A 23,169-nucleotide genomic window follows, 5' to 3' on the forward strand; every position below is an offset into this window, starting at 1 on the left:
CGTATAATAAGACCTAAGTGCCTCTAAGGATTATAAAAATTTTCAAAACTATAATACATACATATTTTTACTATATATTAGCTGTCCTGCGCTCAAATTCGCGTGACCGAACCGGCTTTACGGACCTAATTTCATCAAATCTTTTCATGGTATTTTGCCGAAAAAGTATTTTGGCCAATTTTTATACTAATAAGAATTTTTAAGACGTGTTGTATTTTAAATGTAACTGCTGTGACTCTTTTGTTTAAGGGATTTATATCGGTGTCGCTGAAGACGTTAGAAAGGACAGCTGCAGCAGCCTTATTTGGTCTCAAGTACCGCGAACATTACCATAGTTTCATTACAGTTTTGTATTTATTATAAAGTGCATGTACAATACACATGAAATTTCGTGAAAATCTACTACAAATTAGAGCTTGAGGTGATCTCTACTCGCGAAAGAAATTTTTCTACCAAATTACAATTCTCTAAGCCTTATGGTTCCAAATACATCGTAATTAGTATCATATAAATAGAAGAGATTTTCACCTATGCACTCACATAAGTTGAAATCTATTATATATATATGTAGCATAACGACTATATCTTAACAGCTGTAAAGACTATAGAGTAGTAAAAGTCTAGTGAGACTTATAAAGGCATCGCATGAGCAGAAGTAAATTACGTAAAATGACAATAAACATACTTCACACCCCTTACACTTGTAGCACAAAGCGACAAAGCTCTTTAAAATCTAAATACGCACTATATCGGAGCAGGTAAGGCGGCAAGACGCGTTCTAGCTGGTGTGAGACGACCATTAGCCTCCGTCTCAACAACATAATGCGCCACGACGACCGAGGGCGTAGGTCTTATAACATTCAAGTGCCGCTTAATACATGAATGAAATGAGAAGTCTCACTAAGTGACATCTAATGTGTTGTTTGTGACAATTGTTTTAATTATTAATTACTTCAATGTTAAAATACTATTTAATAAAATATATAGGTACAGATAACATATTGTATATAACAATTGTTTTACTTTTAGTTGACAATAAAAATAAACTAACTAGGAAAAATTCTCAAAGAGACTAAAAGACACTTTTATCTTCCACAACATTTCATTGAATATATTTAAACATCTGTCCCTAGCTATGAAATATTTTTACGTACCATAATATGATGCGAACATGGTATACACCCCCATAGATATCTTTGGGGGAAACCTATGCCTTGCAGTGGGCGTCTATGGACTGAAATTACGACGAGCGACGAATTATGAGAATTATATTTGTTGTTTTTATTATAATTGTGTACATATTATTGATGATGCTTGTAAAATAAATAAAGGCAACAATTTTGTACTGATGGTAAATTGAAAATATTTATCGAAGCTACTAGATTATAACTCGCATTAAAAACAAGCAATTGTTAAATTAAATTATAAATTTGTACATTACACCATTGTTTTCCAAATGACAAAATTATAGTTTACTTTTATAAATTCTTTTAGTTTTTTAACTTTATAAAGATTATATCGGAACTTGTATCAGATTTCTTCAAATGGTAATATCCACATAGTAATATTACGATAATACACAGTTCGGTTACGAAATATCGTGTCGAACACATATTGAAACATGACATACGATTTATTATACGCCAACTTGTGTAATATTTTACCATGCTCTAATGCCGGAACCGCCATGATTACGTTATACTTTTTGATATCACATACAGGCTCCGAAATTTAACTTTGCTATATAACCACCCATGAAACTAACATAAAACTCCGATGAAAAAAACTAACCGTTAACTTTTTACTATACAGGATGATTGATTTAAGTTATAAAAGCTTAAAATGGGTTAATATATTGCTCATTTTCTATCAATTAATATATGGCACATCCTATCGAAAGCTTAATGGTTTGAGAAATAATAAATAACGTAATTATAAAAAACTAATTATTGTTTACTATCTGTCCGTGCAGATATTGTATTACTATATGTTATTGGCCTGTCGTATTCAAAATGATATTATAATTAACACATTTCAAATTTTTCAGAGTAATCATTTTATATATCATTATTATTGTAAATAGGTGCAAAAGTTTTAAGGCTTTTTGCTAACAAATGAGTTACATATTGACCCTTTTTAAAGCTTTTACATCTATAACCAATGAACCTATATTTAGTCTAGTCTAGTATTGTGTCAATCGTTATAAATTTAATTTAAAAAATAAAATATTTACTTACCAGCAAACAGAAGAAGCGTTACGGCTACCGTCATATGGAAACTTTTTGCTCTCTCCAACCAAAAGAAAAATAATCCGGGCCATACTTTGGATAATAGGCGACAAAGGATCTGATTGAGTTTTTTGCACAAAGGGAGCAACACCAAAGCGCAACATAGGTTAAGAACTGTCGCTGTCCCGCGTGAAATGCATAGCCCTAACTGAAAGCAAGTAGTAATTAATCATACCTTTCAAAATTACTCAAATTTAAATTCAAATAAGTGTGCAAGAAAAAGGTTCATAGACATTTAAACTAGTGTTCTCACTGTGGAGATAGAAAGGGTTTAATGATACAAATTTAATGATAATAGAAGAATTATATTCCTAATGATACACATGGCGAAACGTGCGTTCGTCATTATAGCGTAAATATAACGTAAATTGTATTCATCAAGCCGAGATACAATTGTAACGACCTACATTATTCAACGTCTGATATAAGAGAACATTCGAGAAAATGAGACATTACGTTGCCGAACGCACGCGGGGAATGCTTTTCAGCAACAGAGGTTAAGAACGTGCATTCGTAATCTCCAGTCACTTGACATTATGTAGATAACTCACCCCTAACATTTGTCTTAAATAATAAAATCGCCGGTTTGTTTTGTAGTAAATAAATGAATCGTAAAAAATGTACATGACTAGTGAAATCCATAAAATCTGGAACAAAAAGAGATATTGCATTAGTTGCACATTTTAAAAACACATATTAATATTTAAAAAAAAAACATCTCATTGAACATTATACACAATTTATTAAAGAAGAGAAAAATAAATGTAAGAAAAGTTATTTGCCTACATAAACAATACATTTTAACTGATTTCTATTTAATAATCCGGAATAACCCGAAAAAAAATATTTTTCTTTATAACAACGCTTTCAATGAATTTATGTGGAAATTAAAAACGTTTTAATTTACGTCTACTAATAAATCTGTCCTTCATATTAATAATGAGGCCATTACTTACTCCCTAAATAATTTATTAGTAAAACAATGCGTAAAATGTTTTTTTAACTTTTTTTATTGCTTCAGCAACAAAGAGATAGTAGTTACTGGAAAAACGACTTCGTTCATTATGTTTATTGTTTTATTTTTAAGATGATGTTTAAGAATTCTAGATTGTTTAAAGTCCGCTATTCCGGGACACAGCCAGTATGTTTAGAGACAGCCTAGTTTTCGTTTGAAAACGTTGAGACTTGAAATGAACGTGAATTCCAGCATTCTGCGCTACACGCGTCGGAAGTCAAACAGGCGTGCCGGGGGACACTTCAGAGCAGACGGCATTCAACGCCCGTGCGTAACTGCGACGCAGTACAACGCCTTTGACAGCCCACCTCCATTGAACAACTGAATGGAGTCGATGACAGGGAGCCCGAGTGTGGTCCCGCATTAATTACTGGATGTCGAACGCTACGCTATTGGAATCTCATTTACATCTGACGACGCAGCCGACAGTAATCTGATACAAGTGACGATATGATACATTTTAATTTACTTGAAAACATGACGTCCCCATGTAGTCCCGGCAGATGTCCAATACGCGATATGATCAATTTCCATTAAAACGAATTTCATTCATTTGAACTCACAACATACATATAAAATTTCGTTTTGCGAATTCGTTCAAGGCGTACCGCAAAACGACCTATTATCAACATTGTGATAATTGTTTTAGAAACCTCCGTGTTAATATTTAGTCACTTTGATTTTTTCGTAACGTTTATTTAAGAAAAAATACATATTAAGTTTTATTAGACCTGCCAATCAACACAGATATGACACAAAGCAAAATCAGAAATCTTCGTATACTTAAAAGGTAGGTTTAATTAAATGCTGAATAAATAGATAATTTATAATTTGTCCAACTCACTACACATGTACCATAATTTTAACGTGTATACTAACAATATAATGAATGGGATACTACGAAAAATTTTGTTTACGTATTCTTAGAGAAGACAAGGTAATAGGAAAACTACTGGCTTTACACTAGGAATGGACAAAACAAAGGATCAGACGAACCATTTCATCTAGGAAGAGCAAGAATTATATGCAAAGAAGATTGTCAACGTTTAGTAGATAGAAAGGCGCTCAATACGAAGAATGTTATATATTATTTTAAAGAAGCGATGTGTTCATAAGTGATGACTGCCTAAAAGAAGACGTTCCTTATTATTAAGAACATTGTAGTTGTCACACATGAATAATCGCCCAATTATAAACCGAAACGTCACTTTAAGCAAAGAGAGAATTTGTATCATTGGCAGATTAAGTACTTCGGGTAACGCGATAATATTAATATGTTAATACAATAATCCTACAACACGACAGATTAGTTTCGCGTTATAGGAAAACTATGTCTTGTATTTAATATACGTATCTAAAATTTAAAGTAAGAATTTTAAATAAAACATACGTTTGTAACATGGAATGTCCTGACGGTATAAAGGGGAAAACCTATTAATACTAGAATAATGTAAGCGCGTTATATAAAGTACCGCGTTATAGAGGGATTGCTATACTGTTATTTATTTTACACAAATTAATATATACACCACTTTATCTATACATATATTAACCATTTACTTTTGTCAGTTTTGTATAATAATAAAAACTGGAATAATTCAAACGTCTATTGAATTAGTAAATGTGTCTTATTCTTAAGAACGACTGCATTTTGAAAATGAAAGATATCTATTTTAAGTGATAAACGATATCATACATTCAATTATGTTTCAAAAAGCTTACTCTCACCATTTTAGTTATAATATTATATGAAAAATAGCATATTATGTTGTACTTTATGTTATTTAATAGTTTATCGTTATCTATGCGGCTTAAGCTAAATCCTGGCGCTATTTACCGTCATGTCAACACGCAGAGCTAGTCTGAACTCTAACCTACTTTTTGCATCTCATTTACTTGAGCGTAGACATAACGAGCCGTACACATCTGCATCAATATACACCGTTATTTCACGAGAGAGTAACATTAAATAACCAGAATGAGCTTTGAGTCTAAGAGATTGAAATGCTATGCTATATGCTATATGTAATGCTATTTTTAATAAGCATCAGACGATATATGAACGTTTTAATGTATCAGTTCAATTTCAAGTTACAATAAAATAACAGAAAAAATGCAAGGCGAAGTAGTCCAATAATTAAACTAGCTGCCGCACTTGAAACTGGAACACAACTGAAATGTTTGTAGCCGTACCTGGTGGCAGAAATAAGCGCCACAGTATACTCGTATATACGGCTGCGACGAAAATCCACAACTACGAATTTGCGTTTAATTGTAAAAGAAGTTAATTAAAATAAAATTAATCTTCTACGAAGAAATTTACAGTTGGATTAAAGAATTACATATTTGTATTTATAACGTATGCACATAAATAACTTATTAGGTTACATACGTAGGCTTATACACGATACCACCATTATCATCGTATCAGCTGATACGATCTCACTGCAAGACAAGGGCATCTCCCAAAGCTCGCCACGATGACCGTTCTTGTGCTGTTCGAATCCAGCGACATCCGTGACCTTAACTATGTCGTCGATCCACCCACGCCGCCTCTAGCGGATAAACATACGCCATAACATTATTTATTAAGTGACGTTACTGATATTTGTACACCAATTCTCGATAATTGTTTTCAGAACTGATAAAGGTTTCCCGAACGCGATGATGAATATTTCAGTTGATCAGGGTCCTAACTTATGGACTTTTTAACAAATATTTGTTTACTTTAGGTGTTATGGACAATCCTGTGTGGGGCATGCCTGGAAAAGGACACTGCCGCTCACGTACTACTTCAATGTACGAGGATAGAAACCTAGAGGCGTGGCCACTTGGCTTGTTGAACCAAAGATAGCAAGAGAGTCTCTCTTGTTAGTTGACTCTGTGTTTAGCGCTAATCAGTGTAACATAACTCCTGAAGATGCCCCGTGTAGGGGTGAAACACGTGTTGAGTGATTTAAGGGTGGCAGTTGTGTAATTCGCATTTGTTTGCCGCAAACGCATTTATCAGCGGGCTGGCGGGCGGTGCACTTTGTTGCACGACTACCACTGCATTTGCGGAAGTGGCTAAATATTGTTCCTTTTCTTACTAAAGATAACAAGATCAACTGGAATTCTTCAAGGAGTTGAGTTGATTAAATAAAAGCAAATCTCAACGCAAAAAAAGTACAGTATCAAAAAGCATAGTGGTCTTCAGTATGGAGACCAGCGCATTGTGATTAGACAAGACAAGACTTGACTGAAACCATTGTACCACGACATACGTATTCATGCGATGAGAGCCCAATGCTACTATTAATACTGACAGACAAACGTGTGGCATTTGCAGTGGGATTCGCAGATTCCGTAGGTGCGAGGAGGCCGGGCGTGGAGAGCGTTTAGCCTAAAACATCTTTTAAGGTAATCGAGTTCGAAGGCTATATGGGTGGCCACGCCATAAGCCGCTACATACGCTTAAATCGCTTAGGAGGACTCTTCATGGAGTAACTTAAGGACCCCCGCTAAGGGAACTCGTCGGGTTGACACTCGTCGACAATACTCGTTTAGTATTCTGATTCAAGGGTGCCCGAGACGGCTGAACCAAGAAACATTAGTCAATGACAAAAACACTCACCTATTTATGGCATAAACTACCGAATTCGCTGTACTATTAAAGAAATACAAAAACGTAATAAAAGGTTTATAAAATCATTTACACACATTAAAATAGGCACCTTTATAAAATAAGATAAATTTCACAAATATTGGTTAAACGGTCACTGCGGCAATTTGCAGGAAATAGTCAATCGAAACGATTTTAATACACACAAATCATTTGCATAATTACTACCGCCCGTTATCAAAGCCTGCACACCGGTCATGCTTAACTAATCCGCTGTTTAGGATGCTGTAACATCAGATCGCAGCTGTGTACATAGCGGCCTCGTAATGCAAACACTAGGCCAGTAATGTAGATAGTCTTATGTATTTAAGTGAAATTGCCTATAGTGTCGACATTATCTTTATTGATTATGTTCATGAACAGTATCAAAAGAAAAACAAATCGTATTAAATGACAGACTTACGTAGATTTCTTTATTCGATTTAAAAAAAAACTAACCTAACCTAATCATCATAAACGTGTTTATAAATGTATTTTTAAAATGGAAATATGCTTTGATTCGTTTACTCTTTTGGCCGACACGTTGATGTAAGTTATTTTAAGCTTGTAATTACAATTACCAATTAAATTGTTCGACAAAGAGCTACTAAATTAGTAAAAGTTGAAATATAAAATTTCATCGTATTTATTAGTGTATCATCATCATTATTTCAGCCGTAGGACGTTCAAGGCTGCCTCCCCTAAATTTCCAATAGGACCAGTTGGAAGCGCCCTGTGTTCAGCGTCTTCCGACGTGTCTCTACTCCAGAATCTAAAGGCCACAGCTGCCATTTGGCCCGTTAATTGCTGCTTCAACATGCCAGTCTGCTAGACTATACTTATTATAAGTACTTCGTTCATTCCAATTACTACTTATAATGCATATTTAGGTTCAAATATACGATATATTTATATATTCAAATAAATAACCATAAATAAGTTTTGTATACAATACATATTGCACTCGAAAATGGCGATGAAAATTGCTGTTTCAAATACACTCGGAGTTCCAATTTAGAAGCCGTTACCGGGTGTTTAAAGTGTTTGCGGAGACACCACTCGCGCTAGACACGATGAGTGATGAGGGAGTAATATCACGTCAATGATAAAAATTGTAAGGGGTTTTGTACACGATACAGACGCACTTGTGTCACGCACGTGCGATTTGCATATCAGAACTATTTCAGACAGTTGACAAGTATATTACGTACTTATAAATTATACAAGGTTGATAGTTACAAAAGTTTTAAAGGGTTTAATGTAAAACTTTAAGGCATTTACACCTATTTGTAACCAATCATTTTGTATACTATGTATAATGGAAAACTCGATTAGTTTTTATTCTTTCAACAATTTTTTATGTAAAATTTTTTATCTAACTCTCATGATATTAAACGAAAATGTCATTTTTTTAAATACTTCATCGTATATTATTTTGATTTATAAACAAAGGATTGAACTCACGTAAGTGTTGAAACAGTTTTTTTATATATTTAAGTAACGTAAGTATTGAAACAGTTTTCTTTTTATATTTATTAGTACGATAAACGACCAGTACTTGTGACAGTTTTTTTTCTTGGTGTATAAAGTTTTCTCCGAATCAGCCATATTCAATCTATGATTGGTTGTTAATATTACTTCTAAACATTGTGTTTTATGTTTTATTTATTGAATCTAACAAAACCTATAAAAATTATTGAGTTATAAGATAGAATGAATTTTAAAATATCCATAAAGCAAATATTACCTTACGGCTAAGTTTGTACCCTAACATGTTTATGGAATAACTTTGTATTGGAAGCTATGTAATGACTACTTTAATGTCCGAACTATGTCTACCGATTTAAAAAAAACTATAGAATCTTACTACACAGCTAAGCTTTCAGAATAAGATTTAAAATATTTTTATATCGACTAAAATTCAAATTAACACACCCCCTGTTTGAAAACACAGTATTGTTTCAAGGTTATAAATATTACCTAGTATAAGTTGAATGAAGACAATAGATTTTTAATTGTCTTAATTATACATATTTTAATTAAAATATCTATAGATAAATAAACAGAAATTATCATCCATGAAATATATTTATAAAAAAGTGGTTTGCGAATGTAACTAGACGTTTGTTTTAAGAATCATAAAAAATAGTTAAAAAATAAGGACACTGAACTAGTTTTTACGTGTTCCAAAAAATATATTACGATGTTAGTCATGACATGAAAACAAAAAAAGATTTACAGACATCAATTTTCAACGTTTTAAATAAATAAAAACCTTTTCTCTTATTTATTTTTTAGATTATGTAAAGAACAGATTAAACAAATTAAACATTTATTATTGCAGGTATTTATTACTGTTTAATTAAAAGATAAAGAATATTAACGAAATCACGGAACTAGTTCAGTAGAGCCTCGTAAATGAAATTTAGAATTGTTGTAGTAACTTTTATTATTTACGACCGCAAGCAAAACTGTTTTTAGCATTCCTGGCAACTTTAAAGGTAAATCAAAATGCAACATGCATGAATCAAAATGCAACAAAACTATGAATCACATACACCAACATAGCCGTTGCGTTGAAGACCGCCTTCATTTTGAAAATCTAACGTATTTTAAAATTAATGTATTATACATTGCCGTTTAACTGAACCTTAGTTATTACTCATGTCCAAGATATTAGGCAATGGGTGAGTAACATATTCAATTCACGTGAAAGCTGACGTAATCACAAAGTTCTTGGAATTTAACTTAAATCTTTAATATGGTGGAAGTAATAATTAAATATAACAAAATTCATATACGTATAATTTCGATTATATTTAATCATTGTTATCTGCGCACTTTTTGCGCAAAGAATTCATGTTCAATAAAAAATATTTAAAATTTGGGTATGACCTGTTTCTAACATTTATTATATACCGAATGAAATATTTAAATAAAATTATTTTTTTGATAAAAGTCATATAACTTAATACTAATAATGTTGAAAACTATTATTTAAAAACTAAAAGAGGACTTATTTTACTTCATATCAAAAACAAAATATAATATTTAAATAACTCACCAAAAATACGCGCCGATTCATAAATGCAAAACAATCACATATAAATCTTGTCATTTTTTACATTAAATCAATTAAATAAGTGCTTAGTAAATGTAGACAAATTAAACTAAATAAAATTAAATAATATAATGGTATTACGAAAAACACATGGTTTCGCGCCCTTTTATTTTTTTTAAGGCATGCAAAGGCCACGAGTCATTGTAGAGCCGGCTCGACCTGCGAGCGTGAGCATGTGACTGCCGCGGCAACTACGAGCGGGAGTACGCTGAGATTTGATAGGTCAACGCATCGCCACCATATCGTTCTTCTGCATTATGTATACCTGAATATACCTGAAACTGTAGAGAACTTTTTTGCAGTTGTAAGCTTTGCTCTGAGGTATCAAGAAACCGGTTTCGCCATCCAGTTTTATAAGGTACATAACCAGTAACCGACATCTTAATATATTAAGGACTCCTAGAACTAGGTTTATGATTACATAAATAAAAATTTGCTGTAAATAATTTCCTTACTGTCGAAAAATTGCAAATGCATAAAACTAAAAAACCTTAAAAATTACGAAAACAAATGTCAAGGTTATTTATAATATAATTTATAAGTGATAGGTGAAAGTAGATCCTTGGTTTAAATTAATTAAGACTATGTTAAAATAAACATGTGATTTTTTTTCTTTTATATTGCATTACTAAAATTTATTTTGCAAAAGCAAAACCTATTTCGAAATAATTTACACGTGCATTTATCAAAATAAAAAAAATATTTAAATTTTTTTTTATTTATCTACGTAATTTAAATGAAACCTTTACGTAGTGCAATATAGAATTTAAAATCGAAAAGGTTTTTCCTGAGATTTAGTTTACCACTTAATACCGAATACATACATGAATACAGGAGGGAAGAAAAGAATTTTTTTTGCTGAATAAATAATGCGGATAGTAAACTCGGTAATAAATTTAATAATAGAAAATCATTTATTTTTAAATTACGAATATTACCAATATTAAACTGCAGTAATTCATTGTTCCAAATTTCAATTAGATAACAGAAATATGATAAGATGGCTTTGATAAACTGTAATATTTACAATATTAATAAAAAAATAAAACCTAACATTATTTTTTCTACTAATCTTAACACGACCTGAACGCGTAACATATTTTAAAGTGTTCTTATGTCTGCCGTATAAGCACTTACGACGTCCCCACATTCTACTTACGTACGGTAACTTTTACTACTTTACTACGTAAGGTATATAATAGCTCCACGTTTAACGTTAGTCTACAAATACTACATTTACTATGTTTTCATTCAACAATTGTGTTGCTAATTACGCCTTGCGGATCTGAGACATCCGGTACTTGACCAACGAACGGTGGAGATTTCCGGCCAACTTTGTCGAACACACGCCTTCATTTCACAAAATGAAATATTAAAAATAAATTATTTTATTAGCTAGCGACATCTAACGGTAAATGCCTTCTATACTCAGATATACCTGCATCAGTAACAAAAACTAGAGATTGTTTTTGTCCTGGAACCATACGTAGACGTGGGAAACGAGTATATAATCTGAAGTTATTTCTGTGATGACCAACGTTGTGCATACGGTGATACCATTGTTGTGCACATTAAGTACGTGCATAATAACTGTGACTCCAAGCTTTTGAGGATACTTTTGTAACTGTTAACCACCGACTGGTTTAAATTGTCGCCGTCACACTTGAAGATATATACTATATACAATCACCCAAATATTAACCCAATAGTCCCGATCGACGACACACTTTAAGATATAAGAGAACAATCACCTTGTTGGCAGACACATTCAATCTCTCTTAAAGCGTGCCAGGATACTGCATTTTCAAACGTCGTCACAACAAGCAACTCATACATCGCGCGACTTTGTGAACCCATTATGATACTATAATATTGTGATATTATAATAATATTGTGGTATTTACCATGTCATTTTTCAATACAAGCATCCATGAATGAATCCTGCCTGGAACTAAGTGTTTACTTCATTTAGGATAAAGGACCTCTATACTCCACGAACCTATCTATTTCTAAAACGATGATTGTTTCATTTGAAGTTATCACAAATACGTTCTCAAAATCATAAAGAAAATAAAATATAACTTGTAATAGCATCGCATTAGGTCAGTCAGATCGATCAATTAGTGATCAATAGGCTTCTATTTATCAATAGACTACAAGAATCTAAAAGAGCAATGTTAATTTAATGTTTGGCCTCCTTAATGCTACAAACTCGAAGCTCCTATGTATATATTTATATCCTAAAAATAAATTATATATATATATATATATATATATATATATATATATATATATATATATATATATATATATATATATATATAAAGATATATATATAAGACGAAGGCATTTACGTAAGCATCATAATATGACCCTGAATTTAAAATCAATCATTCAAATGTTGTTTTTATAATCAATAATTATTCTGTATACGTTATTTTTTCAGTTCTTGATGTTTGCTATTGATTTTGTTTTTCGTTTTTTTTTATATAAATTTAAGGAACAGAAATAATTTTGAATTATTTCTTTAATAAGTAAACACCGTTCACGGTGTAATCATAAGGCACTAAATTTAAAAAAAGTGCAGTAATGCTTTAATTAAGAGATTGTTGTAAAATTACTCATAGGTAAAAATATATTTGTGTTGTATTTTTGTACAAGTAACGCGAATTTTAAAAATATGGCAATTAAAAAGGCAAATTCAAGAACATTGCATCAGAGGGCAATAAAGCGATGTAAACGAAAGGTACATCTAAAAATATTGTTATTAATGTTACATGTTAATAATTATTATTATTTTTTGAATTAAAAGACATTATAAACCATTGAATTTCATATAAATTGTACGAAGAAAATTCAATTAAAAGAAAAGCGTAGGGATAAAATAATAAATGTTCGTTTCAGATCCTACTCTAGTTTTAGGATATAAAAATATTAAAAGAAATGTTTTCTACTTAAAGAACATATTTAAACCTGGAAGGGATTAAACTTATGAAAACCATAGTGACACATAAAAACTAGGCATAGAATAAATCACATCATTCTGAGCCTAGTCAAAAAATTTTTGGTTTATAATTGTAACAGATCAATTAATTAAAATATATTTGTTATCCAAAAAAAGCGAATTCAAACATTTATGGCTAAAGTATCGATATTTACAACCAATTTATTGATGTCGATAACATGTTTGCGTACACCACTAAAAAGCAGCTGTCGCTAAACAGCGTTGCCTTGAAATTTGTATGTTTACAATTGTTAATGGTTGATTTTGTAACAAATACGTGAATTAAAATGTACTAAAAACTTTTGCAACATGCTTAAATAATAAGGAATACGAGTTAAATAAACTTAAAATATAATAATGGAACCATCATCACCATGGAAAACACCAAACGAAGTAATGCAACTTCACAAGTTGAAAAGGCGGAAAAAAGCCTTACAGGTAATTTTGATAAACGTTATATCTTATATTAAATAACATATTTACAAACGTGAATTAGAATTAACCATGTTATTTTAACATATATGTAAAAACAAACATTGTTCATTTTGTCTCCAATTATTTATTTACAGGAACGCATGAAGCAACCACTTCGTCCAACAAATGAGGAAACTCCTGTTTCAAAGGAAATAAATTTAGATTTTTCAAGAATCATTAATGGCGATAAAAGAAAAAATCCATTTACTAAGTTGGTAGATATTGTTTTTAAAACAATAACATATTGAATAAATTTTCTGAATGATTTGTTTATATATTTGCTAAAAATACAATTTGTCTGTATGTAAACAAAATGTATGATTTTCGCAGGTGCAGTACAGAGCCAAATAAAAAAGTTAAATTACAGACAGTCAGTCAATTGGAGGAATCAAGTGACAAAACCCTCTTCGCTCTGCTAAAGTTGCCAACAAAAATTGTTGAAAAACCACCTACCGAAGTAGATACGGAGAAACTTTCCACATTCTCAAACCTTTTACAAAAGTTTACAGCAGAACACACTTTAGAGACTGTATGTTTTAAGATTTTTTCTATCATAATTTAAATCAATTTTTAAGTTTTTTTAAACTTTTAATTATCTTAATAAATAGTAAGCTGATTAAATGATAATAATTTCACAAATTAGGTTTAATTTAGACAATTATGTGTTTCTGATATTTTTCTAGTGTTCATCCCCATATTTTTACTGCTCAAAATTAGCTATTGGATTTGCACATTTATATGAAGCCTGTATAAAAAGTAGACAGCATATAAAAAAGTCATTTCTGTTGAAAAAATAATGTATAAATGGATAGTTGTATCTGCTTATGTGAGTAAGACTACAAACAACACCTGTTAATGTGTAGGCAAAAAATAATCAATTAAAAACTTTAAAACTGCCTCCATAATTTCTAACTCAATATACCTTTAGGTAATTATGCATCACATAAGCTCAACTATCTATTTTTAAAAAAATCATGCTTTTTTTAGAAAATACCCGAAACTAAATACAAACAGTTAACAATAGATTGGGCTCTGAAGACAAAATTAAGATTGATGTCAACCAAACCATTTGCATGGACAGCAAAGTTGAAAGCAAGTGAAGAAGCATCGGGTATTACAGGGTAAGTTTTTTTACAAAATGCAATCTGTAAAAATTGGCACAAGTTTTATAACTACATAATTTAAACTTTTAATGATTCTCATTAATAATAAAGAAAATATAAAATCCACCAAGCTGTGAAATTGAATATAAAAAATAAATGACCTTGAGTAGGTGACACCATGAAGGTCATTTCATGGACATATACAGTGTAAAAGTTTTTCATAATTAATGAAGTAATTAATTAGCTGTGGTGATGTCTGTGCAAACGGTGCCTGTTTCTGACACACTTGCAATAATGCTCCGACTCTTTTCACCTTTCTTGTCTTTAGTCGCTAAGTGAGAATTTAACCACTTTTTTTTGTGGACTGCATTACTAGGTCTGCATAAAGTATATTTTTAGCAGTTTTCCTATGCAAACTAATCTGAAGAGCCGACAGTTTCTGCTTGTTGAGAATGCTTGTGATTTTATTATACCTTTTAACAGTGCAATAAACAAATCTTCGCATGATAAAGTTTTGAACACATTTTCATTATAGGAAATTAACAAAATAATCAAATTTTAGCATCATAATGATAAAATATTGGTTAAAATTAGAATGCCAGTTAATTTTATTTTGTATTCTTGACAATTTTCAAAGACAGACTTTTAATATCTAAAATCTCATTAGGCTTAGATAAATTAATTTTTACAGCTTTTTTGAATCTGTTTTAAAAAAATATATTTCATGATAAAGTAATTGTAAAACATAATGTGAATGTTGACAGGTTTGTCCGCTGCTTAGATACATTATCACCAACATTGGACACTTCTCCGAGGGCACAGTTCCATCATACCTGCCTGTATTGGCAGCACCCTCAGCTGCCATGGCTGCAGCTGTTTCCACGTGCAACAGGTCGCGTCACTGCCACCAATTTGCTGTCCAACAACGTGGAATTACGTGATGCTTTACATAGGGACTGGACTGAAAGCTTTCGTTCCTTATTCCAAGTTAGTAAAAAAATATATTTATATATACTGGTCACCATTGAAACTAAGAATTGCTCGCCTGATCAATGGGTGGGGCATACCGCTAGCGCAACTGACGGCCGATGAAACCGAAAGGTTTTCGAATAGCAACAGTGGATATATATAAGCAGATAGTATATCACACAAATGTATAAATTAACATTAATTAACTTTAAGTTTTTAACATTAAACTTTACTACAGTTAGAAATTTACAGGAAATCAATATCAGGTAAGTAGGGAGTCTACCCAACACGGAAAAACATGGCAAGGGGTCTACGACACAAAAAAGTTTGGGAACTCTGGTCTAACTAATAGTTATTTATTATCTCATAGCATTGTGTAAAGACTTATTATATATTCACAGCTGCTGCGTGCATTACACTGTCCATATTTCTACGTATGCGCGAACTCTTTCACGTGCCTTTTCCGGGCGGCGGGGTTGTGTGGAATCTCGGAGCCCTGTGCCCTTATCACGCCCACCACGCGCGGCTTCCGACAAACTCTGCGACAGGAAGGTAAGCCTGAGAATCACAACTTCACTCTATTATCAGAATATAACTATTATAATAATTGAGATAAAAATAAGATAAACACATACATTCAAACCCGCGGAATCTGCAAAAGACATTTACGCAGCAGTGACAAAAAAATACATACGTATTAAAGCATATTATTACTGGATCTTTTTTTTTTGGTAAATACAAATTTTATTTGTCCAAATACAAATCACTCGTCGAATCCTACTTGGATGGACAGCCTTACAATATACTGCAATGCCTGACAACGTCGGTCGATAACCGGTTTGTTTTGTCGGTGATAATTTACGAATCCGAGACACGGTCGCTGACAGTGGAACCTATGAGAAGGCTGAGTAACTGACCCAGCAATGGAGAGAGTTATGGTCGAAGTTTCGTTACAAGATCGAATTAGAAATGAGGAGGTCTGTAGAAAAATCAAGGCTACTGGCATAGGTCGAAGAATTGCTTGTCTGAAATGGCAGAGGGCAGGTCACATCGCTCGTGCAACCGATGGTGCCGAAAGGTTTCCGAATTGGTCGAACCTGTCTCGAGTTCACATTCTTAGCATCAAGCGTTGCTAACAATGCATTCGGCGATACATTTTTATTCATATAAATAAAAATAGTTCAGCATTTGGCATAATAAACATCGAAAAATCCATAAAAAATGTTTACAGATTTTTTAAATAAATTAGTACAACTTTTCACCTAATAATTGGTCATGATAAATAAATTTTCTTTTTGGATATTTTTTATAATAGTATTCGCTTCATTATTAATAGGTACTGTACATACATATAGGATTTTTAATTTTATAATAATCTGCATATAGGCAGTTTTGTTACTTCTAACATAAAATTATATTTAAAATAACATTATTCTAAATACCTTTCTGGTGATATAACTAACAATTTACCAAATTTTCACGAACATTGGATATATGACAGACATTAATTGATATATGTACAGATTTTTCCGTCTGTAGAACAAATTAAAGGATAGGCATATGGGCTTAATTTACGTGCTATCTAGGAGCCAAATTCACTATTTAGACAATTATAAAAACATTGTTTACCATACTTGAAATAAGCAAGTTGAAACATTTAGTTTTTCTTGACATATCTTCTTCGTAACTTACGCTAATTTATTCAAAAGTTGGTGTAAAGTGCTGAGAGCATCAATTCCTCTAAATTAAATGTCTTTTTTTATTATTAATTCAGACGTTGAGTTCACGATGCCACTTCGCCCCGATAACAAGAAGAAACATAACAATTCAGAGGAGGAGCGTCCGAAGAATTCGTCAATTGACAGCTGCTACGACACCATGGACGACGCGAAGCCCTCGCACCAAAATCAAGAAAATGGACATTGTTCGGGGGATGAGGAAGACCCGGACCAATTCCTGTCGCAACTCGGATTAGAAACAGAAGATCTCAGAAAGATTAACAACGCGCAGGTGGGGAATTGTAAATTTTTTTTTGAATTTATTCTTTAATATTGTCTTGTCTAAACGGGCTGGTTTCCACAACTAAGCGGCAGTGAGCTCAATTTGCGTCGTAGTTGATCTTAATCAAACCAACTCAACTTCTCTAGAAATCCCAGCAGACCCTTGATGTTGCTGACGATCTTGGAGAAGACCTCGGCGATCCGAGATGGGTAGCCCTGTAAGGTGCTACTCTCATACACCAAAGTAGTACATGAGCAGCAGTCTCGTCCTCCTCCAGACATGCTCTGCACAAAGGACTGTTTGTAACGCCTAATGTGAATAGATAAATGTTAATAAGATTACAACAGTTAATTAGTTAGTTACAAAACCAGTTAAGATCCCTGCCAATAAACACAGGTGAAGTCGCGACAGCCGGAGCAGATCGTGAGTGAACCGGCATCTTATGGTAGGCATTACCTCTTTTGCTTGTCGGCACTCCTCATTGCTCATCCATGGCTCTCTGTGTTGACTCCTAGTACGATCCACTACTAGAGATCTAGCCTTACCCATTGATGCTGGGATGAAAGGCTCCGGGCCGTATACGACCATGCTGGAGCCCTTCCGGGGCACCTCATCTGCAGTATCGTTGCCTTTGAAACCGCTATGACCTTTTATTTCATATTGTCATGCAACAAAGTTATCATTACTGTACTCTACGGCATTTTATTACTGTTAAAGCCTCTTTACAAATTAAAATAATAAAATCTGTTTCAAATCGACAAATAATATGTACTTATTTCAAATTATTTGTCACATATAATGTAGTATCACATTGTTTGTGAACAAAAATTAATTATTATACATTAAATTTATTAGATCATTTTCTGTGTTGTATTACAGCCCAATTTCTTCTATTAACTATTAACACTCGATCCTCTATACAATTAATTACATTATATATACATGAGCTATTTATATGTAGATTTAAAAAAGTGGTACTTACCACAGTGCAGTGGGGTGCACCATAGTTCAAGAACGCTTCTTCGCTTAAATGTTCACCTATTTTACCGTACTAAGTACGAGCAGCAGTAATTCATCGGTAGAAGATTGAATCTTAAGAACATATGTCACGGGTTCGATTCCCAGGATGCAGTCGTATATGATTTACACTTTTTGTAGTAATTACAAATTTGCCACTGCTCACAAGCTTACAGAAGTTGGGCAGCAGCGTCATCTGCTCCACACTGCGATCGCCAATCCGCCTGCCAAGCGTGGCGATTGTGGTAAATCCCCCCGTAGATGACTTTGGGAGAGACCTATGCCATGCAGTGGGCGTCTATCGACTGAAAAGAGAGGAGAGACAGTACGATTTGTGAGATGGGATCGGAAGATACCGATATTAATACTTCGTATACTAATCAATTCCCATTTAGAAAGAAAATATATTGAAGGTTTTTGCCAAATTTAATTACAACGCCTAGAACCTTCGGCTTTTTTATTTAGATGCCTAACTTAATCTCGGTAAATATTAAAGTTGCATCTTAAATTGATTTACCTTTTATTAATCAAAATTGGTTGTGTTCATTTGATATGATATTAATCTATTCACCATTTTTGATATAACTAAAACATTCTAACGGTTCTAAAACATTGTTAAAAGCGGTATTGGAAATTTCCAATACCGCTTTTAACAATGTTTCGGATGAACAAGCACTCATTTAAATAAATTTGAATTACAAAGAACACGTGGAAAACTCCAGTTTTGAGACAAATGTTACATAAAACTTGTTTATTAAAACAAAAAATACATAGTTTTATATACAAATGCAGTAGTAGATAAGCATGTAATATTGTAACAGCTGATGATAATACAAAAACACTGGCTGGTCGTATAGCATTAGAGTTTTTAAAAAGTGAACAATCTATTTTTGCCAGGCGCGCCTAACGCACACGGCGGAGAGCAGCGTGGACCGCGCGGCTGAGTCGCTGGTGCTGGTACGCGGAGCAGATGCCCAGGCGCTGTTCAACTTCCTGCTCAACTGCAAGTCCATCGTGAGCGACACGGGTCCGCTGGCCGGCGTGCCGCCCACACTGCTATCGCCCACAGCCTTCCACGGCGGCACCTTACAGTCGCTGCAGGTACAATCAAATTACTAATTCGCATTGCAGACAATTTGCTGACGTCATCAATCTCTACAAATACAATCCTCACAGCTTGCCTTTACCCATCACCGCTATTTTAATGACGCCATTCCGTAAGCAATCATCGTTTTACACCTAGGACTTGCATTGCTGAAAATAATCTGTAAATTTCCAATGTAACAGCACGAGCTGAGATTCATGAGGGAACACTCGGGCTAAGCTACATAAACAAGGTTTATAGGCTATTTTTCGCGCACTGTAATGAAAATCTGTAAATGTCAATAAAGGAAAAGTGTAGATTTAGACCGACTATAAAATTAATAAGCCAGTTAAATAAGTCTTTTATATAGTTTTCATTGTCTTGTTTTATAAGCTCATTTGAATCACGTGTTATCAATTTATAAATATTTTCATTGTCATTATTTTAACCGTGAGACATCTACACATGCGGTCCACATCCAGCATCTTCCAGTGACCTTATCGAGGTCATATATCCACCTTACAGGTTCTCTCTCTCTCTCTCTCTCTCTCTCTATTCTCTATATCTCTATATCTCTTACGGCTGCACTTACCTCTCCGAGTTCCATCCAGAATTTTAAAGATCCAGCAAACATCAAAATCGACCATCAGAACAAATGAATACACAAATAAATACGATTATAAATTGCGCCACTTTTAACTAATTGAAAACTAAAATATTCAATCAATTAGAGTATTTTTTTAATTCTATGATTAAAAAGATTATGTAATATTTTAGCACTTTTTGCAAATATTGTATATCGAAGTATTTTCAACATTGTCGATATACATTAGGGGGTATACTATAATGTTGATTGTAGATGTAACGTATTGCTGCGCTTGCGCTTGTCTTGTGGTAGGGTCAAGACGTACAACCAAAACCTGGATAGAAGACCTTGATTAGAAGACGCATAATGCAGGCTCCTTGCAATCCATTATTTCAAATATAGTGATGGACCTTTGTTTAGTAACGGACATCCCACTGCTGAAATAATGATAATGATTTATTTAGTCTGACCAGACCTTCATAATAATTTGGGCAGAAAGGTAAAAAGATTTTTGTTGAAGTTATAAAGAGAAATAAATCCTTAAAGTATATAAACAAAAATAGAAAAATAAATGGTCAATAGTTGTTGATTTCTCGACAAGGTCTCTCTTTTTTTAAACTTCTTAGTATTCGAAGGCTATGCATTCTGAAGGCACTTTTATAATATCATAGAGAATAAATTTCAATAATCTACAGCCCCATATATAAAATACCAGATACAAATGAACTGGCAAATTGATCCTATTCACACACCGAAATATTTATGAAAAACATGAAATAACTGTAATATCACAGCCATTTAAATTGTCCTTCTATTCTATTTTTATTCTTCTTTAATTACTGCTTAAGACTGTCCACCAGTTACTTTATGTTAAATTTATTTACTCTATGAGACAAACTGATCCTAGTACAGTCTTTTGCTTATATCTCGGTTGAAGTTATTGCTGTTACCCTGGGAGCTTATACAGCTTCGTCGGAACTGAGTTCACGGAGCGGAAGAGTCCGTGAATTCAAAACAGTCTTTTGTTAAGCAGCAAGTTGTGATGTAATTGAGATATTATGGAAATAAAAACATTTTTGTTAATTTATTGCCAAAAATTCATTAAACTGATATCTGTTTGTATGGAACATAGTTCCGCGAGAACACAGTGCTTGTGGACAGCAAGAAGTACTACTCGATCGAGCTGCGCGGACCAATCCTGCCGACGACAGTGCCCTCGCTGTTCAACGTGCTGCGGTCCACCTCCAGCTCGGCCGCGCACTTCAGCGCCACCTTCGCGCACTTGCAGCCCACACTGGCCTTCTCGTGGGCGGCCAAGAATATTGCCGAAGGTAATATAAATGTAGCCCCATTGTTCAGGTGTTGAGGCTTATATATCTTGAGTGACGATTACGAGTCTTTAGACGCAGCGTAGTTAGGCTGCCCACTAAATGGATCGACGGAATAGTCAAGGTCGCAGGAAATTACCCAGTGCAAGTAGTCCAAAACCGGCAATTACGATCTTGAGAAGAAGCCTATGCCTTGCATTGAGCGTTTATCGGGTGATGTGAATGAATGAATGAATGTAAATTACCTCAATGGCTACTACAGTCAACAAGCAACCATAAAAACAGCTATGCTAGCGATTTCTCAATGGGAACGAATCAAGAATGAGGAGAAACATAGACGAACAAAAGTAACTGAAATGGGTAAAGGTATTGACATGGTGAAGTATCATTAGGGGGGGCACAGCGTGCAGACCAGATGGCAGGTGCCTTAATATTCTGGTGGTCTTGTAGAAACCACCGGATCAGCAAGCGGAGGGTAGAACGTTCAACCGTCGTATTGTAAAATCTACCGTGGAAACCTATTTCCAACTGTGAATGTCCTAGCGCTGAAATAAAAAATTTATATATTGGAGCATTCCTGGGAACATTATCAATCATCATCATACAAATCAAAAAAAGGTTTTTTCCTGGAGAGAGAGAGCGACGTTCGCGACATATAAATTTTCACACAATATCATCCCCTGATGCATTGTGTAGGTTCATCTAATATAATTATAAATGTTATTGCTAAGTTAGGTTAAAATTTCTTGGTTGATGACTGAAGCGTTCGGCCGTGCGCATTCATATTGCGACTGTCGACTCTAGGCTTTGGCTAAGGTTTTGTGGCTACCAAGCACCGTATTGAAGTGGCTAATCTCGCATCTTACATATTATGTACAAAAAAAATTGTAAATATTTTTATTTTTTAAAGAAGTCATAGTGACAAATTTGTTACTTTTCAGAGGAAGCTTCGAAGCAAAACGAACCGAACCATTTCACCAAAGCTTTTAACAAAGAGAATTTATCAGACTGCGGAATCAACAAAGACTTGCTACAGTTATTTTGTTCCCCAGACCCCAGTACAGTCAAGTCATTAGATAGTGTTAAATACAATGTAGAAGATGATACTTATACATGGTGATATTTGTGAATATTTAAGCTTTATGCCATTTATTGTTTTAAAAATAAAATATCGAATTAAACTTTTTGTTTTAATTTAATTCATAATTTTCAAAATATTCTCCTTATTAAATCAGTTACAAACACTTTTAAATCGTCAATTATTTTAATATAAGCAGTATACTACTTGCACGGAATGCTGATCTACTGTGAAGAGCCGGTCGGAAAAAACTCAACAGGTTGCTCTATTAAAATTAAATTTATGTTATTTATTATCTTTTAATATTTATTTATATCTTGCGGCACTGCGACACAAACATGTGTAATAGTGTATATTTAAGACCCATGAAAGATTCGTAAACTTTTACAAAACGAAATTTAAGCGTTAAGAGTTTATTTATATTTCTTGTATTTATCACGTATCTGTCACTATTGTTAATT

At 33.3% G+C, this 23,169-nt stretch overlaps 2 protein-coding genes across 3 annotated transcripts in view; one reads left to right on the forward strand and one right to left on the reverse strand.

Annotated features, from left to right (window-relative positions):
* The window catches only part of LOC137930585 (NADPH oxidase 4-like), a 32,690-nt gene extending 22,649 nt beyond the window's left edge, over positions 1-10,041 (reverse strand). Inside the window, exons 1-3 of the mRNA XM_068773880.1 lie at positions 10,008-10,041; positions 2,840-2,935; positions 2,238-2,436 (exon numbers count right to left, since the gene is read on the reverse strand). Of these exons, the coding sequence (XP_068629981.1) occupies positions 2,238-2,436; positions 2,840-2,935; positions 10,008-10,028 (316 nt within the window). The 5' untranslated portion in view covers positions 10,029-10,041. The remainder of the gene's footprint in view (positions 1-2,237; positions 2,437-2,839; positions 2,936-10,007) is intronic.
* A 3,243-nt stretch (positions 10,042-13,284) lies between these two features.
* Positions 13,285-22,795, forward strand: hd (humpty dumpty). Of its 2 annotated transcripts, XM_068773675.1 has the most exons (10): positions 13,285-13,506; positions 13,638-13,753; positions 13,873-14,071; positions 14,530-14,663; positions 15,410-15,632; positions 16,016-16,166; positions 17,389-17,624; positions 19,530-19,733; positions 21,435-21,633; positions 22,572-22,794. In XM_068773675.1, exons 1-10 carry the CDS (start codon positions 13,426-13,428, stop codon positions 22,748-22,750), a joined length of 1,722 nt encoding a protein of 573 aa, XP_068629776.1. In that variant the 5' UTR covers positions 13,285-13,425; the 3' UTR covers positions 22,751-22,794. The 2 variants fall into 2 exon arrangements, with proteins under 2 accessions (XP_068629776.1, XP_068629777.1); XM_068773676.1 differs by lacking the exon at positions 13,285-13,506 and having other exon boundaries at positions 13,647-13,757; positions 22,572-22,795.
* The last annotated feature ends 374 nt before the right edge of the window (positions 22,796-23,169 follow it).

Source organism: Battus philenor, unplaced genomic scaffold (assembly GCF_028537555.1).
Source record: "Battus philenor isolate CCGP_79_NKW_IND1 unplaced genomic scaffold, ilBatPhil1.0.hap1 SCAF_6, whole genome shotgun sequence".
Lineage (NCBI taxonomy): Eukaryota > Metazoa > Arthropoda > Insecta > Lepidoptera > Papilionidae > Battus > Battus philenor.

Bases quoted from the DNA above. Each gene is read 5' to 3' on its own strand.
- hd (XM_068773675.1), top strand. From the start codon at position 13,426: ATGGAACCATCATCACCATGGAAAACACCAAACGAAGTAATGCAACTT. The intron at 13,754-13,872 runs GTTGGTAGATAT...TGATTTTCGCAG, and splicing joins AGAAAAAATCCATTTACTAA to GTGCAGTACAGAGCCAAATA. The intron at 21,634-22,571 runs GTAATATAAATG...GTTACTTTTCAG, and splicing joins GGCCAAGAATATTGCCGAAG to AGGAAGCTTCGAAGCAAAAC.